The sequence below is a fragment of the Lactuca sativa genome, chromosome 7 (genome assembly GCF_002870075.4).
Source record: "Lactuca sativa cultivar Salinas chromosome 7, Lsat_Salinas_v11, whole genome shotgun sequence".
Taxonomy (NCBI): Eukaryota; Viridiplantae; Streptophyta; class Magnoliopsida; order Asterales; family Asteraceae; genus Lactuca; species Lactuca sativa.
This window is the reverse complement of record NC_056629.2, coordinates 151,706,436-151,728,247: the sequence shown is the minus strand read 5'-3', so window position 1 is coordinate 151,728,247 and position 21,812 is coordinate 151,706,436. Positions and strand designations below refer to the sequence as shown.

Sequence of the window (21,812 nt, the reverse complement as noted above, 5' to 3'; positions counted from 1 at the left end):
TAATTGATGTTCGATGATGGAGATACATGATTTACAAATGGGTATTTATAGGATGTTATGTGATATTGGATGTTCATTTGGTATGCATGTGCAAAGGTGAATAACGTACGCATGCAATTTAAGCAAAGTCGCCAAAACTTCCCCATCGGACACAAAGGCCTTTGATTTAAATCTTGAAATTACGCAAGTGGCTATTGTCATAATGATAATCACAAATTACGCCCCCATTTGGGCTTACACCATCCAATTCTACCCAGTAAAAATAAAACAAGTCGCAAGTATGTTTACATTTGACTGAATGCTTTTAGGAATCGTAACATAACATATCGTATATTAAATATTAAATATTGCATTTGTTTTGTAAAGAACCCAAGTGGCGTTAATGTCTTAATGATAATCACTAATTAATCCCTCATTTGGGCTTACACAATCCAATTATACCCAGTAAAATAAACAAGTCGCAAGTATATTTAGATTTGACTGAAAGCTTTTAGTTATCGTAACATAACATATCGTATTTAATACATTGCATTTGTTTTGTATTAAGATTGGAAACAACCCAAGTGGCGTTAATGTCTTAATATTAATCACAAATTAAGCCCCCATTTGGGCTTACACTATCCATTTATACCCAGTAAAAATTAAACAAGTCGCAATCGCAAGTATATTTAGATTTGACTGAAAGCTTTTAGGTATCGTAACATAATATATCGGATATAATACATTGCATTTATTTTGTATTAACATTTGAAACAACCCAAGTTGCGATAATGATTTAATGATAATCATAACTATTGCCCCAATTTGGGCTTACACCATCGGATTGTACCCAATGTTTTAAAAAACCGGTTTGAACCTGTCGGTCGAAACGGTTAGACCGGAGACCAAAGAATGAAGCGGTTCAGCTTGCACTGTTATATGTTTATTTCCGAACAGAAATTAACCGGTCGGGTAGGATCAGATATTCGAAAGTCTATAGGGTCTAACATTATGTATGACTAGCATACACTAGTGCTGCAGGGTTGGTGGAAGTTTCATGGATGGGTTGTGTGGGATCAGTCCACCAGTTATGAGATATTTAGCCTTCCTCTAGGAGTGAGGATTGAGCGCTTGCCATGCTTACGTATATTGTTAGGTCGTTGTGATGATACTTGAGACAAATATTGGTAGGTGTGGAAGGTAGTATGGGCTCGTACTACTGAAAGCATAGGACCCATAGGCGTAGCAAGGAAGTCACAAACCCTAGGGTTTTGTTGGGAGTTGGTTCTCAGATTATTATATGGAATGTCTTATATCTTCCTGGTATATTTTCAGCATGGTGGTTACTAGACGATTTGTGACCACTACTAGAAAACTGCACTTTAATGACGCACAAACAATGACATGCAGTGATTTACGATACGCATTTGTGGGCGCACTAAAAATAACGTCTGTTTTTCTTTTAAAAAAATGAAGGACAGAGGACACGCATTTTTGCGAGCCCGAAAATTAATTTCCAATAAAAAATTAAAAACACGGAGGGCACCTATATTAAAATGAGTGTCGTGTAGAGATGTTGCTTTATATTTTATTTAATGAAACACGTGTTTTCTTCTCTCACAACTTGGGGGGAAATGAAAATCACAAAAGTTTGAAAGTCCTCCATTTTATCCTCTACCTTGTTTCTATCGCTGTTCTCTCTCACTAGTCAATACCCAAAAAACCCTAATATCATCACCACTCTCTTTTCTCGCACAACTAAAATCTTCACGGGTTCTTTAATTTCACTCCTAGGGTTATTTGATGGTTCTTGTTTGGTTCATTCCCTATACTGAATCGAGATTCAAAAACTTGCGTATGTATTCAGCTTATCGCCTTAAGCAACTATTATTTCATCCTTCATTCACCTTATCGTCGTTGCATTGCTACCGCCGCCAAATTTCCTCTTCCCTTCTCACAGTTGCTAGTTATTCCACTACCTCATCTGCTTCTACTCGTAACAAGAAAAAGCTAAACTGAAAAGATAATTCCATTACTGGTACTAGTCGTCGAGTTCGAATAGATTTTGTAGTGAAGACGAGGACTCGATCGGATAAAAAGATCGATAAGGAGAGCTTTCGTCAATTTGGTGACACCGAGAGTCATATTCCGGTGATGCTCGGTGAGGTATTGGAGGTTATTGATTCCCGCAAACATCAGATTTTTCGATTGTACCCTTGGAGCCGCCGGTCATTCTTCCGCCGTATGTGAATCTGATTCCCCTTTTCTATATTTTTTATTACATGCTTGATTTTAGAATTCATTTTGTTGTTATTTGGTCAAGGATCCTTTGATAATGTGAAGGCCTAGAATTGGGAAAAGGGTTTTCTCGATTGTACTAATGTCTTTTAGCTCTGATGTTGATGTCTTTTGGCTCTCGATTATGTTACCAGTACTTCTAACCAAGGCAGAAACTATAGTAAATCCAACGCCTTCTCATCTTTTTCTTTTTCTAATATTTTGATTTTTTTTTTTTAAATTTGGATCAAAAATCGGGTGCTTGAGCTAGCACTGAGGGTGGGAATCAAAGCAGGAGGAGGAACTAGGTATGCTTGAAAAGCATTTTGAAGTTGTATGAGTATGTTTCTTTATTTTTCTTGAATTAAATATGGTTCAGTTTATAAATTAACTAATGTTTTTGTGTATATATTCTTTTTTAGCACATTTCTATGTAAATGATTGATTCAATTTGTACAGGAAAATGAATTTCTTCATGAGGTATTTGACTTCACACCAAAGAAAAAGATTCTATCAAGCACAGATCATGTATCAGGGATTGATAAGGTTTGGTTTGTTCATATTCTTTTTGGGTCACGCTTTCTTTCCTTTATTCATAAACTTGTTACTTTTTGGGTGTCAAGTTTGTTAACTGATACAAGTATTTGCCAATTTACCCATCATAGAGGATGTACAGGTCTCCCAACTCAATAGTCAACAAGGCAAGGACTCAGTTTCTGAACAAACAGTGGATGATGTCCCAGGTACACCAACAACCCTTTTTTTGAAGGTGATTGTTGCCAACGTTATGACTTTTATTATGAATTTTGGATGAAGGCTGAAGAAAAGACAAGTCCATGTTGTCTGATTGATATTGAGAAAACGAGCAGGATTGAAGGGTGGTGTCACTTGTCTCCTTAGCTTGAGTATAACATGTTATGCTCAAGCTAAGGAGACAAGTGACACCACCCTCCAATCCTGCTCGGTTTCTCTAATTCTTGATTCAGAACTTGTACCAGATAGGTTTAGGTGAACTGAAGAAGAGGTCTCAAGAGTCAAACATGCTGTTTTCAGAGCTTCTTCAGAAAGCAAGAGATGTTAAAGACTTAGATAGCAACAATGTTCATGCAGTGTGAAACAAGTAGTGAATATAATAGAAGCTGCAGCTGGAGAACTTGAATGCCTTTCTGTTGTTGTTTCTTCCAAGTTGAAGAAATTCTTTCTTTTTGCCAATATTGATGTTGAGGGAAGTGTGTTTTTAACGAGTTGGTTGATGTTTGGTGGTGTTTGAGAAATAGAAGGGTATCTCTATTTGGGCATGCAGCTCAAGCTTATATAAACTATGGGGTGGAGTTAAAAGCTACCCTTGAACCTGCACTTTCAACAGTTCCTTTGTTGGCATGGCAGGTGGGTCCCCTTTTGCTATTTTTATATCACAGTAACCTAACCAGTTCTGTTCTAACTAGTATTTTTTTCCCTTTCTGCAGGAAGTAACTCCTCAACTATTTGCTCGGTTAAGCTCTCACCCTAAAGAAGATGTTAGGAAACAGCTCGAGAGCATTTTGGTAATGCTGGCAAAAAAATCTCCATGGTCGATAATTATCCAACCCTCGTTGATATTAACACAAGTGAAGAGGATCCTTCGATGGAGCTTACACGAATATTGGCATGTTTAGTATGTGTGCCATATTATATATAATTTATGTGCTCTCTGACAATCTATTTGTTAGGATTTGATGATGACTAACCCAATATTAACCATTGTATATGCAGAACAAGCAATATCTAAGATTAGTCCAGGATGTTCAACTCATGATTAAAGAGCTAGAAACTCCACCATGAGTTGATGATGACTAACCCAATATCCACCTCACGTAAACCTGAAACACCTCATAAAATATGGTTCCACAATGAGTACATGGGACAAATCAAGTCAGCCATTTCAAACTTCAAAACTCCATCTGCTGTCACACTAGGGGAAGTTTGGAGACCATTGTGTGGGAGTATGGGTGAGATAGTGTATATTTGGGTGGGGCGAACAAGTGGGGAAGATGATGATAACCTGTGGCAGATTGTTGGTGATGACTTCATTGTTAGAAAAGGTCTGGCAACTAGCTCTATTGTTCAGGTAATGTGTTAATTTGAAAAAAAAGCTTCTAGAAACTAGTTTGCTCGTATCTTCAAGTCCCTATTGCTTATAATATTTTGTATATGAATGATTATGATGAACAGATAGTGAAAGAATGTGAAGAACCAAAGCAACTATGGAAGCATCTTCATTGTTTCTCATTCCATAACACAGGAGAGATTATGATACTTATATTTTTAATTAGGAAACTTAGAGTGTTTTAATTCAATTTTTTTACTCCATGTTTGGTTATCTCTATAGGGCCACGAAATCGCCTTGACTTTGTGGTTCTTATTCAGGTTGTTTTAAGCACGGAGGAGTTTGGTGTTTTGGGACCCGATGATGATTGCTGGAGCCAAATGGCCTGCAAAGTCCCTTCTAATCATGAGGTATAAGTTTACAAGTTACTAGTAATAGTTTACCTCAGTATGTTTATCATAATTTTGGCATGATTTTTGAGTGATTCTAGACCTTGTATCAATAATAACGTGGTGCACGGTATTGTTTGATATACACTTTGTCTCGGCAATGTTGGCTTTTTGCAGTCAAATGGTAATGTATTTCTTTTATTTTTTTTTATTATAGCATTCGGATTCTGATGTGGAATGAAATTGAAGGGAACCAAAATAATCACAAAGTATTTCATTTTTTAAAAAATAAAAATATATATAGTTGAAGCTTTGAAAGTTATAAAAAGATTATTACGACTGAAAAAGGAAAATAATTTATAAATATAAATATGTGCAAGATATCAATATATCAATTTATAAATTATCCAAAAAACAATTAATTAGAAATGATGACGTAAAACTGTAGAACTAATTCTAAACAGAAAGTCAAAACTAACTCGTGATTTTTTCATTAGCAGTGAAATTATGCAAAAAACATTGGTTTAAAAATTCAATTTGTGTTTTCGACTCCAAGTTTAAGATCATATTAAATAAAACATTAATTACTATTTAACTTATTTTATAACAAGTAATATATTCGTATGTTGTTTGTAATACATAAAAAATATAATATAAGCAGAAAAACAAATATTAATAAAATCAGATCAATAAAACTATATGAATGTTGATAGCGTACCTTTTAAAGAATAATACATCAACTCATTAATGTGATAATGTTCTCTGGCATAATGATGAAATTGTTTTGAACATACCTTAGAAATAAATCTCATGTTTGATGGCTGGGAAACAATAAACCGAACGAATATTTTTTATGATGAGGAAGTCAAAGATTTTTGGATTAAATCTAGACTTATCACTACTAGAAAATTGGTGCAATAGCTACAGCACAATCCGTAGCTAATCCGTAGTTATAAGCGGATAGCTACGGAATTGCTACGGAAAATTGGCTGTAGCATAATGGCCCGTGGCTAAATTATAGCTACGGATTAGCTACAGAATCGCTGCGGAATAGCTACGGAATTTTCCGTAGCTACTATAGCTACGGAATTTTCCGTAATCTGTAGCTACAGATTTCCTACGGAATAGCTACGAAACTAAATAGCTACGGAACTAAATAGCTACGGAATACATACACATATACACATACATATATACCACAACTCATTCATGTATACAAACATAAATCCATCACAAGTTGGTGAAAAATATAGTCATTATATTCTTAAACCAGTAAACGAGTACTTGATCCCGAAGGTGCGCAAGACTTTATGAATGATATTAATAGCTAAAAGTTGGTGAAAATAGAGATAATCATGTATAATAGAGGTGTGAAAAAAACAAAGCGGAAAAAACGACGTTTGGTGCCCGAAAAACTGAAAATAAGAATTATCCGTAGCTATTCCGTAGCTAATTAGCTACAGACTAGCTACAGAATTCTAACGGAAAGCACATTCCGTAGCTAATCCGTAGCTAATTAGCTACGGAATGTGCTTTCCGTTAGAATTCCGTAGCTAGTCCGTAGCTAATTAGCTACGGAATAGCTACGGATAATTCTTATTTTCAGTTTTTCGGGCACCAAACGTCGTTTTTTCCGCTTCGTTTTTTTCACACCTCTATTATACATTATTATCTATATTTTCACCAACTTATAGCTATTAATATCATTCATAAAGTCGTGTGCACATACGAGATCCATTACTCGTTTAATGGTTTAACACGCTTATGATCTACATTCACATATAAATAGGCACAAACACGTATACACACACACATACACGTACACATATACCACAACTCTTTCATGTATGTAAATATACATATACAAAAATAAATTCATCACAATTTGGTGAAAAGTATAGTAATTACATTGTTAAAACTGTGAAACGAATACTTGATCCCGAAGGTGCACACGACTTTATGAATGATATTAATATGTATAAGTTGGTGAAAGTATAGATAATCATGTATAGTAGAGGTGTAAAAAAAACGAAGCGAAAAAAACGACGTTTCGTGCCCGAAAAATAGAAAATAAAAAAATTATGTAGCTAATCCATAGCTAATTAGCTACGGAGTTGCTACGGATTTTTATTATTTTTGATTTTCCGGGCATTAAACATCGTTTTTTTCTCTTCGTTTTTTTCCCACCTCTATTATACACGATTATCTTTATTTTCAACAACTTATAGTCATTAATAGTGTTGATACAGTCGTTTGCACCTTCGAGATCCTTTATTCATTTAATGGTTTAATATTATGTCCATAGCTATTCCGTAGCCATTTTGTAGCTAATTAGCTACGGAATAGCTACGGGTTAACATCCGTAACTATTCCGTAGCTATTCCGAAGCTAATTAGCTACAGAATGGCTACGGAGTAGCATCCGTAGTGATTCCGTAGCTATTCCGTAGCTAATTAGCTACGGAATACCTACGGAATTGCATCCGTAGTTATTCCGTAGCTATTCCGTAGCTATTCCGTTACTAAATTAGGGCGTCCCATTCCGTAGCTAATTAGCTACGGAAATTTTCCGTAGCTATTATCCGTAGGAAAACACCCTTTTTTCTAGTAGTGTATTCTTGTTTCTGTTTTGATTTGTATTTGTTTCTTTGACTTAGTTTGACTGGGAAGGAGATTTGCCCCTATGATTTGCACAAAGAGATCTGGTAATTTATGAAATGCATGAGTCCAGTAAGACAGAGTCTCCTGGTACTTACCTTGGTGTAGTGGACAAACTTGATCATTTAAAGGTACATGCTCAATAAATCCATAGTTCATTTTTCACCATCATTTCTATAACTATAAGGTTATATGTGTTTGAATGATTTCTCACTTTTACAAATCACAGAGCTTAATTGTTGCAATCAACAGCCCCAATCATCACATACTGAGAAGGGAAAAGAAAATGACTTCCTATTAGCTCTTGTTATTTTATGCATTCAATATGTTCTTGCTATATATAAACATTAAATCTTTGTTGTTTTTTCAAGTTTTTTGCAGATATACAAGTGTTGCATTCTTCATTTCAATTGTTAGTTGTACTACTAATGATGGAAGCTGCTAATAAAAGAAATGGAAGAAACCGCATGAAATAGATTTTTTGTATGAAACACAGAGTAGATTAGATGAATGCAAATTTATATATTGTAAGAAATAGAATTGTATGACATTAAATTTTATGCAATGGATTGTATTTTTGTATATGGTATTTTATTTCTATTATGAGACATTAAATGAAAATTTAATTTAAAAATTAATAAACATATAAATATTTATTTTTTAAACATTTAAATTTACGATACGCAAAACTGTGTGTCATCTTCATTTATGACATGACATTTCTTGACATGGGTTTTAATGATACCCATTGTGTGTCATAAATGCGCGTCGTAAATGCGCATTGTCTCTCATTATGACAATGCCTTTCTTGACACGCATTTGCGCGTCGTCTAAGCGTTTTACGACACGCATTGCGCGTCGTAAAAGGTTGTTTTTCTAGTATTGGACTGGATCCGGATCAGGATCAGGAGATGGCAGTCAGGAGGGACCAGCAGTGCCCGAGGTCATTGGTCAGATGAGTTGGATGCCAGGATTCGAGAGATCCTGCATGATGAGGTTGCTACTCTGTTTCAGGCACAGTTTCCGGAGATGTTTGGGTCTATCAAGACTGCTATGGTGGAGTAATTTGACGAGCGCTATACAGCTCTTGCTGAGACGGTTTCCGCTGCAGCCTCTGCAGCCGTAGCCGCCGCTGGTGGTGGGACCAACCGACCTTTCCAGTACCGGGACTTCGATAACACGAAGCCCCCAACTTTTTATGGGGTTCAGGACCCAATTGTAGCCGTGAGGTGGTTGTCAGATGTGGAGGGATGTTTCTTCACATGTTCATGTCCTACTGACCAGAAGGTCAGATGTGCCCTAAACCTGCTGAGGTCTGGGGGCGAAGGACTGGTGGAGGTTGATGATGGGGTCGTATATAGATAATCAGAGAGTTACAGTTACTTGGGAGCAGTTCAGGGATATGTTCCGCGCTCGCTACATCCCGCGGGTCGAGAGGGAGCGGTTAGCTCAGGAGTTCTTGGTGTTGAGACATGATGCTAAGACGGTGATGGAGATCACCGGTATGTTCATTGAGAGGGCGATGTTTTGCCCGGAGTATGCTTCTGAGCAAACTCAGTTGACACATTATCTGAGCATGCTCAAGACTGACATCCTTCAGTTTGTTGCTACCCAACGTTGCGATACACTGCTGGAGTTATAGAAGGCCGCTAGGCGGTGTGAGCTGGAGATCGAGTTACAGTTACGGAAGCATAGGCAAGCCCCGACGCAGTCATAGACAGCGCCAAAGTGGTCTAAGATCACTGATTCTAGGTCGGGAGGACAGCATGACCGCACTTGTGGCAAGTGCGGTAAGGGTCACTCGGGGGGTTTGTAGATCTGGTTGTGCGTGCTGCAAATGCGGCAAGGAGGGGAACTTTGCGAGGGATTGCCGCCAGCCAGCCCTATTTCAGGATATGAGGATATGTTATCACTGCCATCAGGATGGTCACGTGAAGACCTACTGTCCACAGCTCGTTGCCAAGCCGGCGCAGGCTCCAATGTCGGCTACACTGAGAATTACTGAGGGGGGGTCAGGGTAGAGTAGAGCCTCTGAAGTCTTGGGGATGCGCCTTCCAGCTTACAGCCGAGGAGGACAGGACAACAGCAGATGTGGTTGCTGGTATGTTTCTATCCTTTATCTTCTTTATTTTACTAATTACATTTGTTTTATGCTTATGTGTTTGTACCTATGATTAGGTACGCTCTTAGTGAACTCCTTACCGACTTTGGTATTATTTGACTCGGGGGCGATCCGATCATTTGTCTCTCAATCATTCAATAGGGAGTTCGGTTTGCCATTAGGGGAGTTAGAGTGTTCGTTGCGAGTCTTTATCGCCAACGAACACGAGATTTTCGCTTCTTTAGTCTATCGGGGTTGTGTGTTGGAGATCTTCGGGGTATCTTTCCGGATAGACTTGATTCTGATTCCCATGGGGGATGTATGTGTGATTGTGGGTATTGACTGGCTTAGTCGGTTCGGTGACATGATCGTCTGCGAGGGTCAGCGGGTGGTAGTTCAAACCCCAAATGGGAATGAATGATTATCTACAACGAGGGAACTATAGTGGGTTCAAGGTTTTGCTCAGCTACTAGGGCTCGACAGTATATTCAGCACGGGTGTGCGGGTTATCTAGCTTATGAAGTGTATACGCGGGTCATGGATCAGGTCTCGGTTTTAAAGGTTTCAGTAGTCAGGGAGTTCGCTGATGTGTTTCCGGAGGAGTTACCAGGAGTGCCTCCAGAGAGGCGGGTCGAGTTCAGGATCGACCTTGTGCAAGGTGCGGCCCCTACCGCCAAGGCATCGTATCGATTGGCACCACCAGAGATGCAAGAGCTGTCATCACAGCTATAGGAACTATTGGGAAAGCAGTTCATTAGTCCGAGCTGTCACAACTAGAAATTTGTGTGACTTGTAACTACAACACTTAAGCCAAATTATGAATCAAAGACATGAGAGCATGTATGATGCATACTCTATAACAACAGAATTTCAATCAAAAACCTCATACAAGGATTTCAATGTAGTCATTAAGCAATTGGAAACCCTAGAAGTTCTTGTTTAAGTCCATTATGGACTAGGACTTCCTTATTGGGCCCAATGGACCAATAAGCTTCCAATTCGACTACCTTGGGCTTAGAACTCTTAAATGGGCTCTAATTGGACCCACTCTCATTCATTTTAACATTTTGGGCCATATTGGGCCTAGAATGAAATAAAACACCTTAATGGACCTCATTGGACCATAATTAACCTAATCTAACCTAATAAAGCATAAAAATCACATTTCTATTTTTATAGGGCCAAAAATCATTCAACCTAACTATAACATGGGCTTAAGGGCAAAAAGCACAAAAACCTCCTCTCACCCTCCCCATTCTCAGCCCAAGCCCAAGAGAAAGAGGAGTTGACTTTGTGAGTGACACCTCACCATTATTCATGGGACATCCATGCATGAGAACTCAAACATCCATGCACTCACATACTTCCAAGCTTAGCCACTCTTTTCTCCTTCTCTCTCTCTTGCTCTCGGCCGATTTCAAGCACACACACACACACATTTCACTCATTTTTCTCTCAAGAAAACTCCCTCATATCTCCTCCATATTTTCGAGATCTAAGGAGCTTTCAAGAAGATATCTCCATAAATTCTTCATCTAAGGTAAGATCAAGTTTGGATCTATGATCTAGGTTCTTTGTTTTATCAAAAATCTCCTTCTAATCCATGTAAAAATCATTATCACTCTCTTAGAAACCCTCTAAGTTCGAGATCTCCAAGGAAGATTGCTAAGGCTGAATTTTCTTCTCATTTTCTTCCAAAAACCGAAACCACACCCAAAGGTGAGCTTCATACCCCCTCTTTTTTGGTTTTTATATGTTTTATGGGGGAGAATACAAGCAAAAATGTCTTTCCAACAAGTTTTGATACTAAAGTGTCAAGAAAAATAGTTTAAGGACTAAAATGGAAATTCTTTTATACACAAAGGGTTAAAAGTGTAAATTTTATCCAAGAAAGGGCTTAAAAAGATAAACTCTAATTCTTAAAACAACAAATCCCTTAAGATAAAAATACTAGTACTACGTCTACCGGCGAAACGTAATAATAAATACACTTTCAACACCAATATCGTTACTAAACGAATTGATTCGGTCTCGAATCAATAACGAATCAAAAATCAATAAACAATGATACTTCAATACACACGCGGGAATTTGCGAGAAGTCAATACACCATCTTTGGGCTCAAAAGTTTCAAATCGTGCTTGTTGGGCCTAGCTAGCCCAATGACATGATCTTTAGGCCCGAAGGGAATGCGCTTACATGTTATTGGGCCTTATATAACCTAGTTTCGTGTAAAAGGACTTTCAATAGCTTTATTGTGCTGTTGGGCCCCAAGGGTCCTTTGGTACTGCTAGCAAAGTCAAGAAGTCAAATGCAAGTTGGGCTAAGGGCCTTTCGCATTCACGATAGCCTTGAACGACTCATGGAAATAACGGGGGCTTCGTACCCTCTTTTCTCCTCGGTTGTGAGGCTATGAGAAGTCAGGGTGGTTGGATTAAGTGGGTAGTACGGACGACGCCTAAGGGATCGTTTGTATAGTTGTAAACTAGTCATTTTCATTAATGCGTGATTATAACGACTCACAACCCGTAATTAATCCAATGTCACCTGGAATTATCGAATACAACGTCGTATCGGAATAATACTAACTCAGCTACGTAATTTAATGTATTGGGAAAACATCGGGTTTTGCTGGGAAATTCAACGCTCTTAACTACGTGATATATACAAAGTTTAACATTTATTCACATTCATAATAATCATCAAGCATACTTACGGATCTTTACACTTTTTTCCTATATACAACATTTATTTTTAGAAAATATCGGATTTTCTAAGGTTTTCAAAATTATACAAATCATTTCTTTTCAAACCTTACTTATGAACTCACCAACATTTCATATGTTGACGTTTTTCCAAAATACTTGTATTCTCAGGTAACAGGTAAATTCGAAGGAAAAATGTACCCAGTGATGTCATGTTGTTTGTTTAATTAGTATCGAACAATTTACGTTTTGGAAATGTAATGTTTTGAAACAATGTACTAAATGTAAAGAATACCGGTTGTAATATTTCAATGCATGGTGATGAATGATGTTATGTTTCATGTATATTCATTGTGATGGTATTCAATTGAGTCACAATAGCCCTCGGACGTTTCCGCCGTCTGGTTCGGGGGTGTGACAGGTTGGTATCAGAGCTCTGTTTATAGTGAACTAGCATATCTAGCCACACATTGATATGCAACTATAAACCAAAAGAGGGACTAACAAAACTCTTAACAAAAAAAGTAAAACATAACAATAAAATATCCTTGCTTGTATTAGGAATGAGAACCTAACACCGAATCAAACAAGATAATACTAGTATCTCGGTTAATCCAGGACGGTTCTTAGTTGTATCAAGGAACGGATGTAGCCTGATCAACTACATTCTTACCAAGGTATCACTACCACACGTCCTGAGGAGATCATGATAGCTAGAGAACGTAAAAACATACCCCTTTATCACCAAAAAGAGAACGTCTGTTTAGTCTATACCATAGTTGTAGAGTTGTAGGAGTAACGATAGTTTATACCTTCCCCCAGTCTTCATGGAGGGAGAGCAGCAGGGTATCCAGTTTCATCAAGTCCTAGTGGCTCATGGAATGCTTGAAGATGAACCAGAAGGGAATCAAGAGGAAGCACATGACGTCGGAACTGACGAATACACAGACACCGACTACGAGTTCGAGGAGACCGATGATGACATCGAGGAAGGACAAGACCCGGACAAAGATCACGCCACGTCGTTTGTAGACGAGGCGCAACCAGACCACCCCGCCCCACCAGTGAACCCCCCAAGGGAGAATCGCTCTCCCGAAGCTGAGATCGCCGCCCTGCGGCAACAACTGTACGCCTTGGAAGCACGTGCAGTGCAAGCTGAGCATGAGAGGGGTGAGGTTCTTGGAGACATGACTGAGATGGCTCAGTTGCTGGCTCAACATTTCGACATATGACCCCGCCACTATATAGGACGCACCACGGAGTGTTAGGGATAGGCTTATCTGACTAGGCCATTAGGATTTATGCTATGTACCCCAACTCTATGTTTAAGTGACTACACTACTCATAGAGCCGTTATGCTGCCGAACTAATATCACTTATGCATGCATCCTATTTGACACTGGAGCCGAGCGAAGTTTTGTGAGCAATAAGTTTTAAACATTTATTAAAACAACAACCCCAGAAGCTCAATGAAACCTTTACGGTGGAAATGGCCAATGGGAAAACCGAATCCACTGGGGAAATCTACACCAGATGTACCCTAACCTTAAATCAACACGTCTTTCGAATAGACTTAATGCCTATTTCCATTAGGAGTTTCGATGTGATTATTGGCATGGACTGGTTAAGCCCCCACCATGCTGAAATTATGTGTCACGAGAAGGCCGTTCGCCTTCACCTCCCCAATCACGAAACCCTAGTTATTTACGGAGACAAACCTAGCACGAACCTTCGCCTCATCTCGTGCATCCAGGCACAGAAGCATCTACGAAAGAACGATTTGACGTTTCTGGCTCACATAGTGGATAAAACCAAGGAAGAGGTTAACATTCAAGACATTCCCGTAGCTTGTGAATTCCCGGACATATTTCCTGAAGATCTTCCTGGAGTACCCCCAGAGAGACAAGTTGAGTTCCGAATCGACCTCGTTCCAGGAGCAACCGCTCTCGCTAAATCGCCCTACCGGATAGCCCCTGCTGAAATGCAGGAATTGTCCAGTCAACTCAACGAACTCCTGGGAAAGGGATTCATCCGACCCAGCTACTCGCCATGGGGTGCTCCAGTCCTCTTTGTCAAAAAGAAGGATGGATCTTTTTGAATATGCATCGATTACAGGGAGTTAAATAAACTCACTGTAAAAAATCGCTATCCACTCCCACGAATCGACGATCTATTTGACCAGCTCCAAGGAGCTAGTTACTTCTCTAAGATAGATCTACGGTCCGGATACCATCAACTCAAGGTCTGGGAAGAGGATATTCCAAAAACTGCTTTCCGAACTCGTTACGGACATTATGAATTTGTCGTAATGCCCTTCGGTCTAACAAATGACCCTGCCGCATTTATGGATCTGATGAACCGAATATGTCGACCATTCCTCGACAACTTTGTCATCGTCTTCATAGACAACATTCTCGTTTATTCCCGAAGCGAAGAAGAGCATGGCCAACATCTACGACAAATCCTAGAAACCCTGCGAACGGAAAATCTATACGCAAAACTCTCCAAGTGTGAGTTATGGCTCCGTAGCGTGAACTTCCTAGGCCATGTTGTTAGCCAAGATGGAATTCATGTGGATCCTTCTAAGGTCAAAGCCGTTGAAGGATGGGCCGTTTCAACAACACCCACATAAATTCGTCAATTCTTAGGCCTGGCGGGCTACTATAGGAGGTTCATTCAAAACTTCTCTAAGATCGCCAAGCCACTTACCTCACTTACACAAAAGGGCGTACCATTCAAATAGACAGACAAACAAGAAGTTGCATTTCGAACCCTGAAGCAGATGCTCTGCAGCACCCCGGTACTATCTCTACCAGAGGGAACGGAAGATTTCGTGGTCTACTGTGACGCGTCACATCAAGGTTTAGGTTGCGTTCTCATGCAGCGTGGAAGAGTGATAGCTTATGCATCCCGCCAACTGAAGACACACGAAGTGAATTATACAACCCATGATCTGGAATTGGGAGCGGTGGTCTTTGCTCTGAAAATTTGGAGGCATTACCTTTATGGTACGAAGTGCACCATCTTCATGGACCACAAAAGTCTCCAACATATCTTGAATCAGAAAGAGTTGAATATGAGGCAACGAAGATGGGTTGAATTATTAAACGATTACGAGTGTGAAATCAAGTACCACCCGGGCAAGGCCAACGTGGTAGCTGATGCATTGAGTCGGAAGGAGTACTCTAATCGTCGTGCAAAAACTCTCTCAATAACCATCCAATCTCACCTAACCACTCAGATCGGGGTAGCCCAGTCAGAGGCCATGAAAACGGAAAACAGATCAAGCGAAGCATTACGCGGGATGGAGAAGAATCTAGAGGTAAAGGAGAACGGAGTATACTATTTCATGAACCGTATTTGGGTCCCTAGACTCAGAGGATTTAGGGAGGTAGTCATGGATGAAGCTCACAAGACGCGATACTCTATCCATCCTGGTTCGGACAAGATGTATTTGGATATTAAACAACACTATTGGTGGCCTAACATGAAGGCAGAAATTGCCACCTATGTCAGTAAATGCCTTACTTGTGCCAATGTAAAGGTGGAGTACCAGAATCCCTCGGGGTTATTACAGCAACCGGTAATTCCCGAGTGGAAATGGAATGGGATTTCTATGGATTTTGTGACCAAACTACCTAAGACGTCAGATGGACTAGACACCATATGGGTAATAGTCGACCGACTGACGAAATCCGCTTATTTCCTACCAATAAAAGAATCCTACAAGATGGAGAGACTGACGCGTTTATACATTCGAGAAATTGTGAGACTTCATGGAATACTAGTTTCTATCATCTCAGATAGAGACAGTAGATTCACTTCACGTTTTTGGCAATCACTTCAGAAAGCACTTGGAACCCATCTCGACATGAGCACCGCTTATCACCCACAAACGGACGGTCAAAGCGAACGAACCATTCAGACGCTCGAAGACATGCTTCGCGCATGTGTGATAGACTTTGGGAAGTCTTGGGACATCCACTTACCCTTAGTTGAATTCTCTTATAACAACAGTTACCATTCGAGCATCAAAGTCGCTCCTTTCGAAGCACTATATGGACGTAAGTGTAGATCACCGTTGTGTTGGGCTGAGGTGGGCGACACCCAGCTAGCATAGACACTAACATCGGACAAGGCGCTAACGGGACCGGAGATCATTCGTGAAACCACAGAAAAAAGATAGTTCAAATCAGAGCTCGATTACAAGCATCACGCGAACGACAGAAGAGCTACGCCGATAAACGGCGAAAGCCCTTAGAGTTTCAGGTCGGGGATCGAGTGTTGTTAAAAGTCTCACCTTGGAAAGGAGTCATTCGTTTCGGAAAACTGGGAAAACTGAACCCACGATACATTGGACCTTTTGAGATCGTTGCCCGAATAGGTCCAGTGGCGTACAAACCGCAGCTACCCGCGGAGCTAAACAGTGTACACCCCGTGTTCCATGTCTCCAATCTAAAGAAGTTCCTATCAGATGAAACACTCGTCATTCCCCTTGACGAGATTGAAATCAACGAGAATCTTCTATTCGTTGAAGAACCAGTCGAAATCATGGACAGGGAGGTGAAGCGTACTAAGCAAAGTCGCATCCCGATCGTGAAAGTACGGTGGAACGCGAAGCGTGGGCCAGAATTCACGTGGGAACGCGAAGACCAAATGAAGAAAAAGTACGCTCATCTATGCTAGCATTCTCAAACCTAGCTTTCAAACAGAATTTCGGGACGAAATTCCCTCTAACGGGGGGATGATATCACAACTAGAAATTTTTGTGCCTTGTAACTACAACACTTAAGCCAAATTATTAATCAAAGACATGAGAGCATGTATGATGCATACTCTATAACAACAGAATTTCAATCAAACACCTCATACAAGCATTTCAATGTAGTCATTAAGCAATTGGAAACCCTAGAAGTTCTTGTTTAAGTCCATTATGGACTAGGACTTCCTTATTGGGCCCAATGGACCAATAAGCTTCCAATTCGACTACCTTGGGCTTAGAACTCTTAAATGGGCTCTAATTGGACCCACTCTCATTCATTTTAACATTTTGGGCCATATTGGGCCTAGAATGAAATAAAACACCTTAATGGACCTCATTGGACCATAATTAACCTAATGTAACCTAATAAAGCATAAAAATCACATTTCTATTTTTATAGGGCCAAAAATCATTCAACCTAACTATAACATGGGCTTAAGGGCAAAAAGCCCAAAAACCTCCTCTCACCCTCCCCATTCTCGGCCCAAGCCCAAGAGAAAGAGGAGTTGACTTTGTGAGTGACACCTCACCATTATTCATGGGACATCCATGCATGAGAACTCAAACATCCATGCACTCACATACTTCCAAGCTTAGCCACTCTTTTCTCCTTCTCTCTCTCTTGCTCTCGGCCGATTTCAAGCACACACACACACACACATTTTACTCATTTTTCTCTCAAGAAAACTCCCTCATATCTCCTCCATATTTTCGAGATCTAAGGAGCTTTCAAGAAGATATCTCCATAAATTCTTCATCTAAGGTAAGATCAAGTTTGGATCTATGATCTAGGTTCTTTGTTTTATCAAAAATCTCCTTCTAATCCATGTAAAAATCATTATCACTCTCTTAGAAACCCTCTAAGTTCGAGATCTCCAAGGAAGGTTGCTAAGGCCGAATTTTCTTCTCATTTTCTTCCAAAAACCGAAACCACACCCAAAGGTGAGCTTCATACCCCCTCTTTTTCGGTTTTTATAAGTTTTGTGGGGGAGAATACAAGCAAAGGTGTAGATCTATGAGTATATGTATGCCTTGTATGATTTTTATGCTTATATGTATGATCTTATGTGATTGTGATGTTTATACTAGCCAAAAAGAAGCTAAAAATCGAGATCTACAATATGATGAATGAAATAAGTATAACTTATACCATTTCACACTAATCAAGTCTAGAAAAATAACCAAGTTGGTTAATATGAACATTTTTGGACTTAAAACCCATTTTTGGGCTTAAAATGCTAAAAATACAAAACTAAAGGGCCCAAAACGACAATATATGAATTCTGAAGGTTGAGATGAGTCTAAACAGTTTCTAATGTGTATTTTCTGAATATCAATACTTTTGAGGGGTTAAAATATGAATTTTAAACATAATGGGACAAAATGGGCTTTTCGGCCTAATAAAGCCCCAAATTGCGAAATTTTTGATTTGGAGGGGCTGAAACTGCACATTTCTGTAAAACAGGGGATTTCTAGTGTACCAAGTCAATTTCAAGGGTCAAAAATGCTTTTCAAATTAAAAAGGTACCAAAGATGCAAAAATTTTTCCTTTTTGGGCCAAAATTGTAAAAGTAGTGGAAATGGAGGTTTCAACCGAGAAAATTTCATTTTTGAAGGACTTAAGCTGTTTATCAAGTAAATTTGTGCTAAAAATGTCTTTCCAACAAGTTTTGATACTAAAGTGTCAAGAAAAATAGTTTAAGGAGTAAAATGGAAATTCTTTTATACACAAAGGGTTAAAAGTGTAAATTATATCCAATAAAGGGCTTAAAAAGATAAACTCTAATTCTTAAAACAACAAATCCCTTAAGATAAAAATACTAGTACTACGTCTACCGGCAAAACGTAATAATAAATACACTTTCAACACCAATATCGTTACTAAACGAATTGATTCGGTCTCGAATCAATAACGAATCAAAAATCAATAAACAATGATACTTCAATACACACGCGGGAATTTGCGAGAAGTCAATACACCATCTTTGGGCTCAAAAGTTTCAAATCGTGCTTGTTGGGCCTAGCTAGCCCAATGACATGATCTTTAGGCCCGAAGGGAACGCGCTTACATGCTATTGGGCCTTATATGACCTAGTTTCGTGTAAAAGGACTTTCAATAGCTTTATTGTGCTGTTGGGCCCCAAGGGTCCTTTGGTACTGCTAGCAAAGTCAAGAAGTCAAATGCGAGTCGGGCCAAGGGCCTTTCGCATTCACGATAGCCTTGAACGACTCATGGAAATAACGGGGGCTTCGTACCCTCTTTTCTCCTCGGTTGTGGGGCTATGAGAAATCAGGGTGGTTGGATTAAGTGAGTAGTACGGACGACGCCTAAGGGATCATTTGTATAGTTGTAAACTAGTCATTTTCATTAATGTGTGATTATAACGACTCACAACCCGTAATTAATCCAATGTCACCTGGAATTATCGAATACAACGTCGTATCGGAATAATACTAACTCAGCTACGTAATTTAATGTATTGGGCAAACATCGGGTTTTCCTGGGAAATTCAACGCTCTTAACTACGTGATATATACAAAGTTTAACAGTTATTCACATTCATAATAATCATTAAGCATACTTACGGATCTTCACACTTTTTCCTATATAGAACATTTCTTTTTAGAAAATATCGGATTTTCCGTGGTTTTCAAAATTATACAAATCATTTCTTTTCAAACCTTACTTATGAACTCACCAATATTTCATATGTTGATGTTTTTCCAAAATACTTGTATTCTCAGGTAACAGGTAAATTCGAATGAAAAATGTACCCAGTGATGTCATGTTGTCTGTTTAATTAGTATCGAACAATTTACGTTTTGGAAATGTAATGTTTTGAAACAATGTACTAAATGTAAACAATACCGATTGTAATATTTCAATGCATGGTGATGAATGATGTTATGTTTCATGTATATTCATTGTGATGGTATTCAATTGAGTCACAACAGCCCTCAGACGTTTCCGTCGTCTGGTTCGGGGGTGTGAAACGAGCAGTTCTCCATGGGGAGCGTCGATTCTCTTCTCCAGGAAGAAGGATGGTTTACACCGGATGTGCATTGACTAACGGGAGTTGAACATGTTGACGGCGAAGAACCGTTATCCAATCTCGAGGATAGATGAACTTTTCGATCAGTTTCAGGGAGCATCTTGGTTCTCCAAGATAGAAATGAGGTCCAGGTACCATCAGGTCAGGGTTAGGGAGGAGGACGTGGAGAAGACCATGTTCTGGAGTCATTATGGACATTATGAGTTCGTGGTGATGCCGTTTGGGCTCATCAACACACCGACAGTGTTTATGGACCTGATGAATCGGGTCTACAAATTGATGCTTGATCGCTCGGTCATCATGTTCATAGACGATATCTTGGTGTACTCCAAGACCAAAGAGCAGCACGAGGAGCATCTTCAGGATCTATTGGGAGTCTTGAGGCAGGAACAACTTTATGCTAAGTTCATGAAGTGCGAGTTTTGGTTACGAGAGGTTCAGTTCATTGGACATCTCGTTAACCAGGAGGAGATTTTGGTCGATCCGGCCAAGATCGAGGGGATTATGCAGTGGGAGGTTCCGAAATCTCCCTCGGATATCAGGAGCTTCATGGGATTCGTTGGGTACTACCGGAGTTTCATACATGATTTCTCCAAGATTGAAGTACCCCTCACTCGTTTGACGAGTAGGGGGTGGATTTATGGTAGGGCCCTGAGTAGGATAGGGCATTTGAGACCCTCAGACAGCGACTTTGCGAGGCTCTAGTCTGGACTCTCCCTGAGGGATTTGAAGATTTTGTAGTGTTATGTGATGCATCCATCATGGGATTGGGAGCGGTCCTCATGCAGAGAGGACGGATGATAGCCTACGCGTCGCGGCAGTTGAAGCCGCATGAGACGAGATATCCCACGCATGATTTGGAGTTGGGAGCGGTGCTATTCACTCAATTTCACTAGTAAGGAGATTGGCCATTGATGTTTCCACTAGGATAATAGCTGCAAATAACGAACCACCAACTATTATTTGTACACTGAACCCTAGCACATCCAAGTTGATTAGAATTACTCCACACCACTTGAGTATAGTGACCACAAACATGTCCACCACCACAAGTATTTGTGGCATAATCATAATAAGCCTTTTGAGCTACCCATAAATTCACTGTTGCAGTGCCTGAGAAGGTACCACTACCTTTAGCAAGGTTCTCACGATAAGGTCCACCAGAATTGACAAGATTGCAGTCGGCTTTGCTCTGGTTAGCATAGTTTTGAGCATAGGCAGCCACAGTGGCATTCCATACAATGTTTGTGACACCCACTTCGGCACGAGCTACATTGTGAGTATCTAAGTAATCTTGTTGGGAGTTTTGGGCATTGATGGTGTGAGGAATTGCTAGGGTAAAGAAATAAACAAGTGTAAATGAGAGTTTAAATGACACCATTGTTGTAGTCACTTTGTTGGATAACTGATGTTGGATGATGGAGGGAGATGAATTACATATGGGTATTTATAGGATGTTATGTGATATTGGATGTTCATTTGGTATGCATGTGCAAAGGTGAATAACGTACGCATGCAATTTAAGCAAAGTCGCCAAAACTTCCCCATCGGACCCAAAGGCCTTTGATTTAAATCTTGAAATTACCCAAGTGGCTATTGTCATAATGATAATCACAAATTACGCCCCCATTTGGGCTTACACCAACCAATTATACCCAGTAAAAATAAAACAAGTCGCAAGTAAGTTTACATTTGACTGAATGCTTTTAGGTATCGTAACATAACATATCGCATATCGCATATCAAATATTGCATTTGTTTTGTAAAGAACCCAAGTGGCGTTAATGTCTTAATGATAATCAC

The 21,812-nt window shown here is 39.6% G+C and overlaps 1 protein-coding gene and 1 long non-coding RNA gene across 6 annotated transcripts; one reads left to right on the top strand and one right to left on the bottom strand.

The window, feature by feature from the left end:
• The first annotated feature begins 1,595 nt into the window (after positions 1-1,595).
• Positions 1,596-7,935, top strand: LOC111904245 (uncharacterized). 5 transcript variants are annotated; one of them, XR_008225100.1, is made up of 9 exons: positions 1,596-2,564; positions 2,716-2,802; positions 2,922-2,999; positions 3,073-3,642; positions 3,723-3,910; positions 4,009-4,363; positions 4,468-4,752; positions 7,388-7,519; positions 7,618-7,935. It is a non-coding gene; the product is annotated as an uncharacterized LOC111904245 (long non-coding RNA). The 5 variants fall into 5 exon arrangements; XR_008225099.1 differs by having other exon boundaries at positions 7,760-7,932; XR_006185261.2 differs by lacking the exons at positions 7,388-7,519; positions 7,618-7,935 and having other exon boundaries at positions 1,598-2,564; positions 4,468-4,940.
• A 12,966-nt stretch (positions 7,936-20,901) lies between these two features.
• On the bottom strand, positions 20,902-21,396 carry LOC111904259 (pathogenesis-related protein 1A). The gene has a single exon (XM_023900037.1). The coding sequence runs from the start codon at positions 21,388-21,390 to the stop codon at positions 20,902-20,904; it is 489 nt and encodes a 162-aa protein (XP_023755805.1). The 5' UTR covers positions 21,391-21,396.
• Between the last annotated feature and the right edge of the window lie 416 nt (positions 21,397-21,812).

Excerpts from the sequence above, each read along its gene's own strand:
- LOC111904259 (XM_023900037.1), bottom strand. The coding sequence starts at position 21,390 with ATGGTGTCATTTAAACTCTCATTTACACTTGTTTATTTCTTTACCCTA.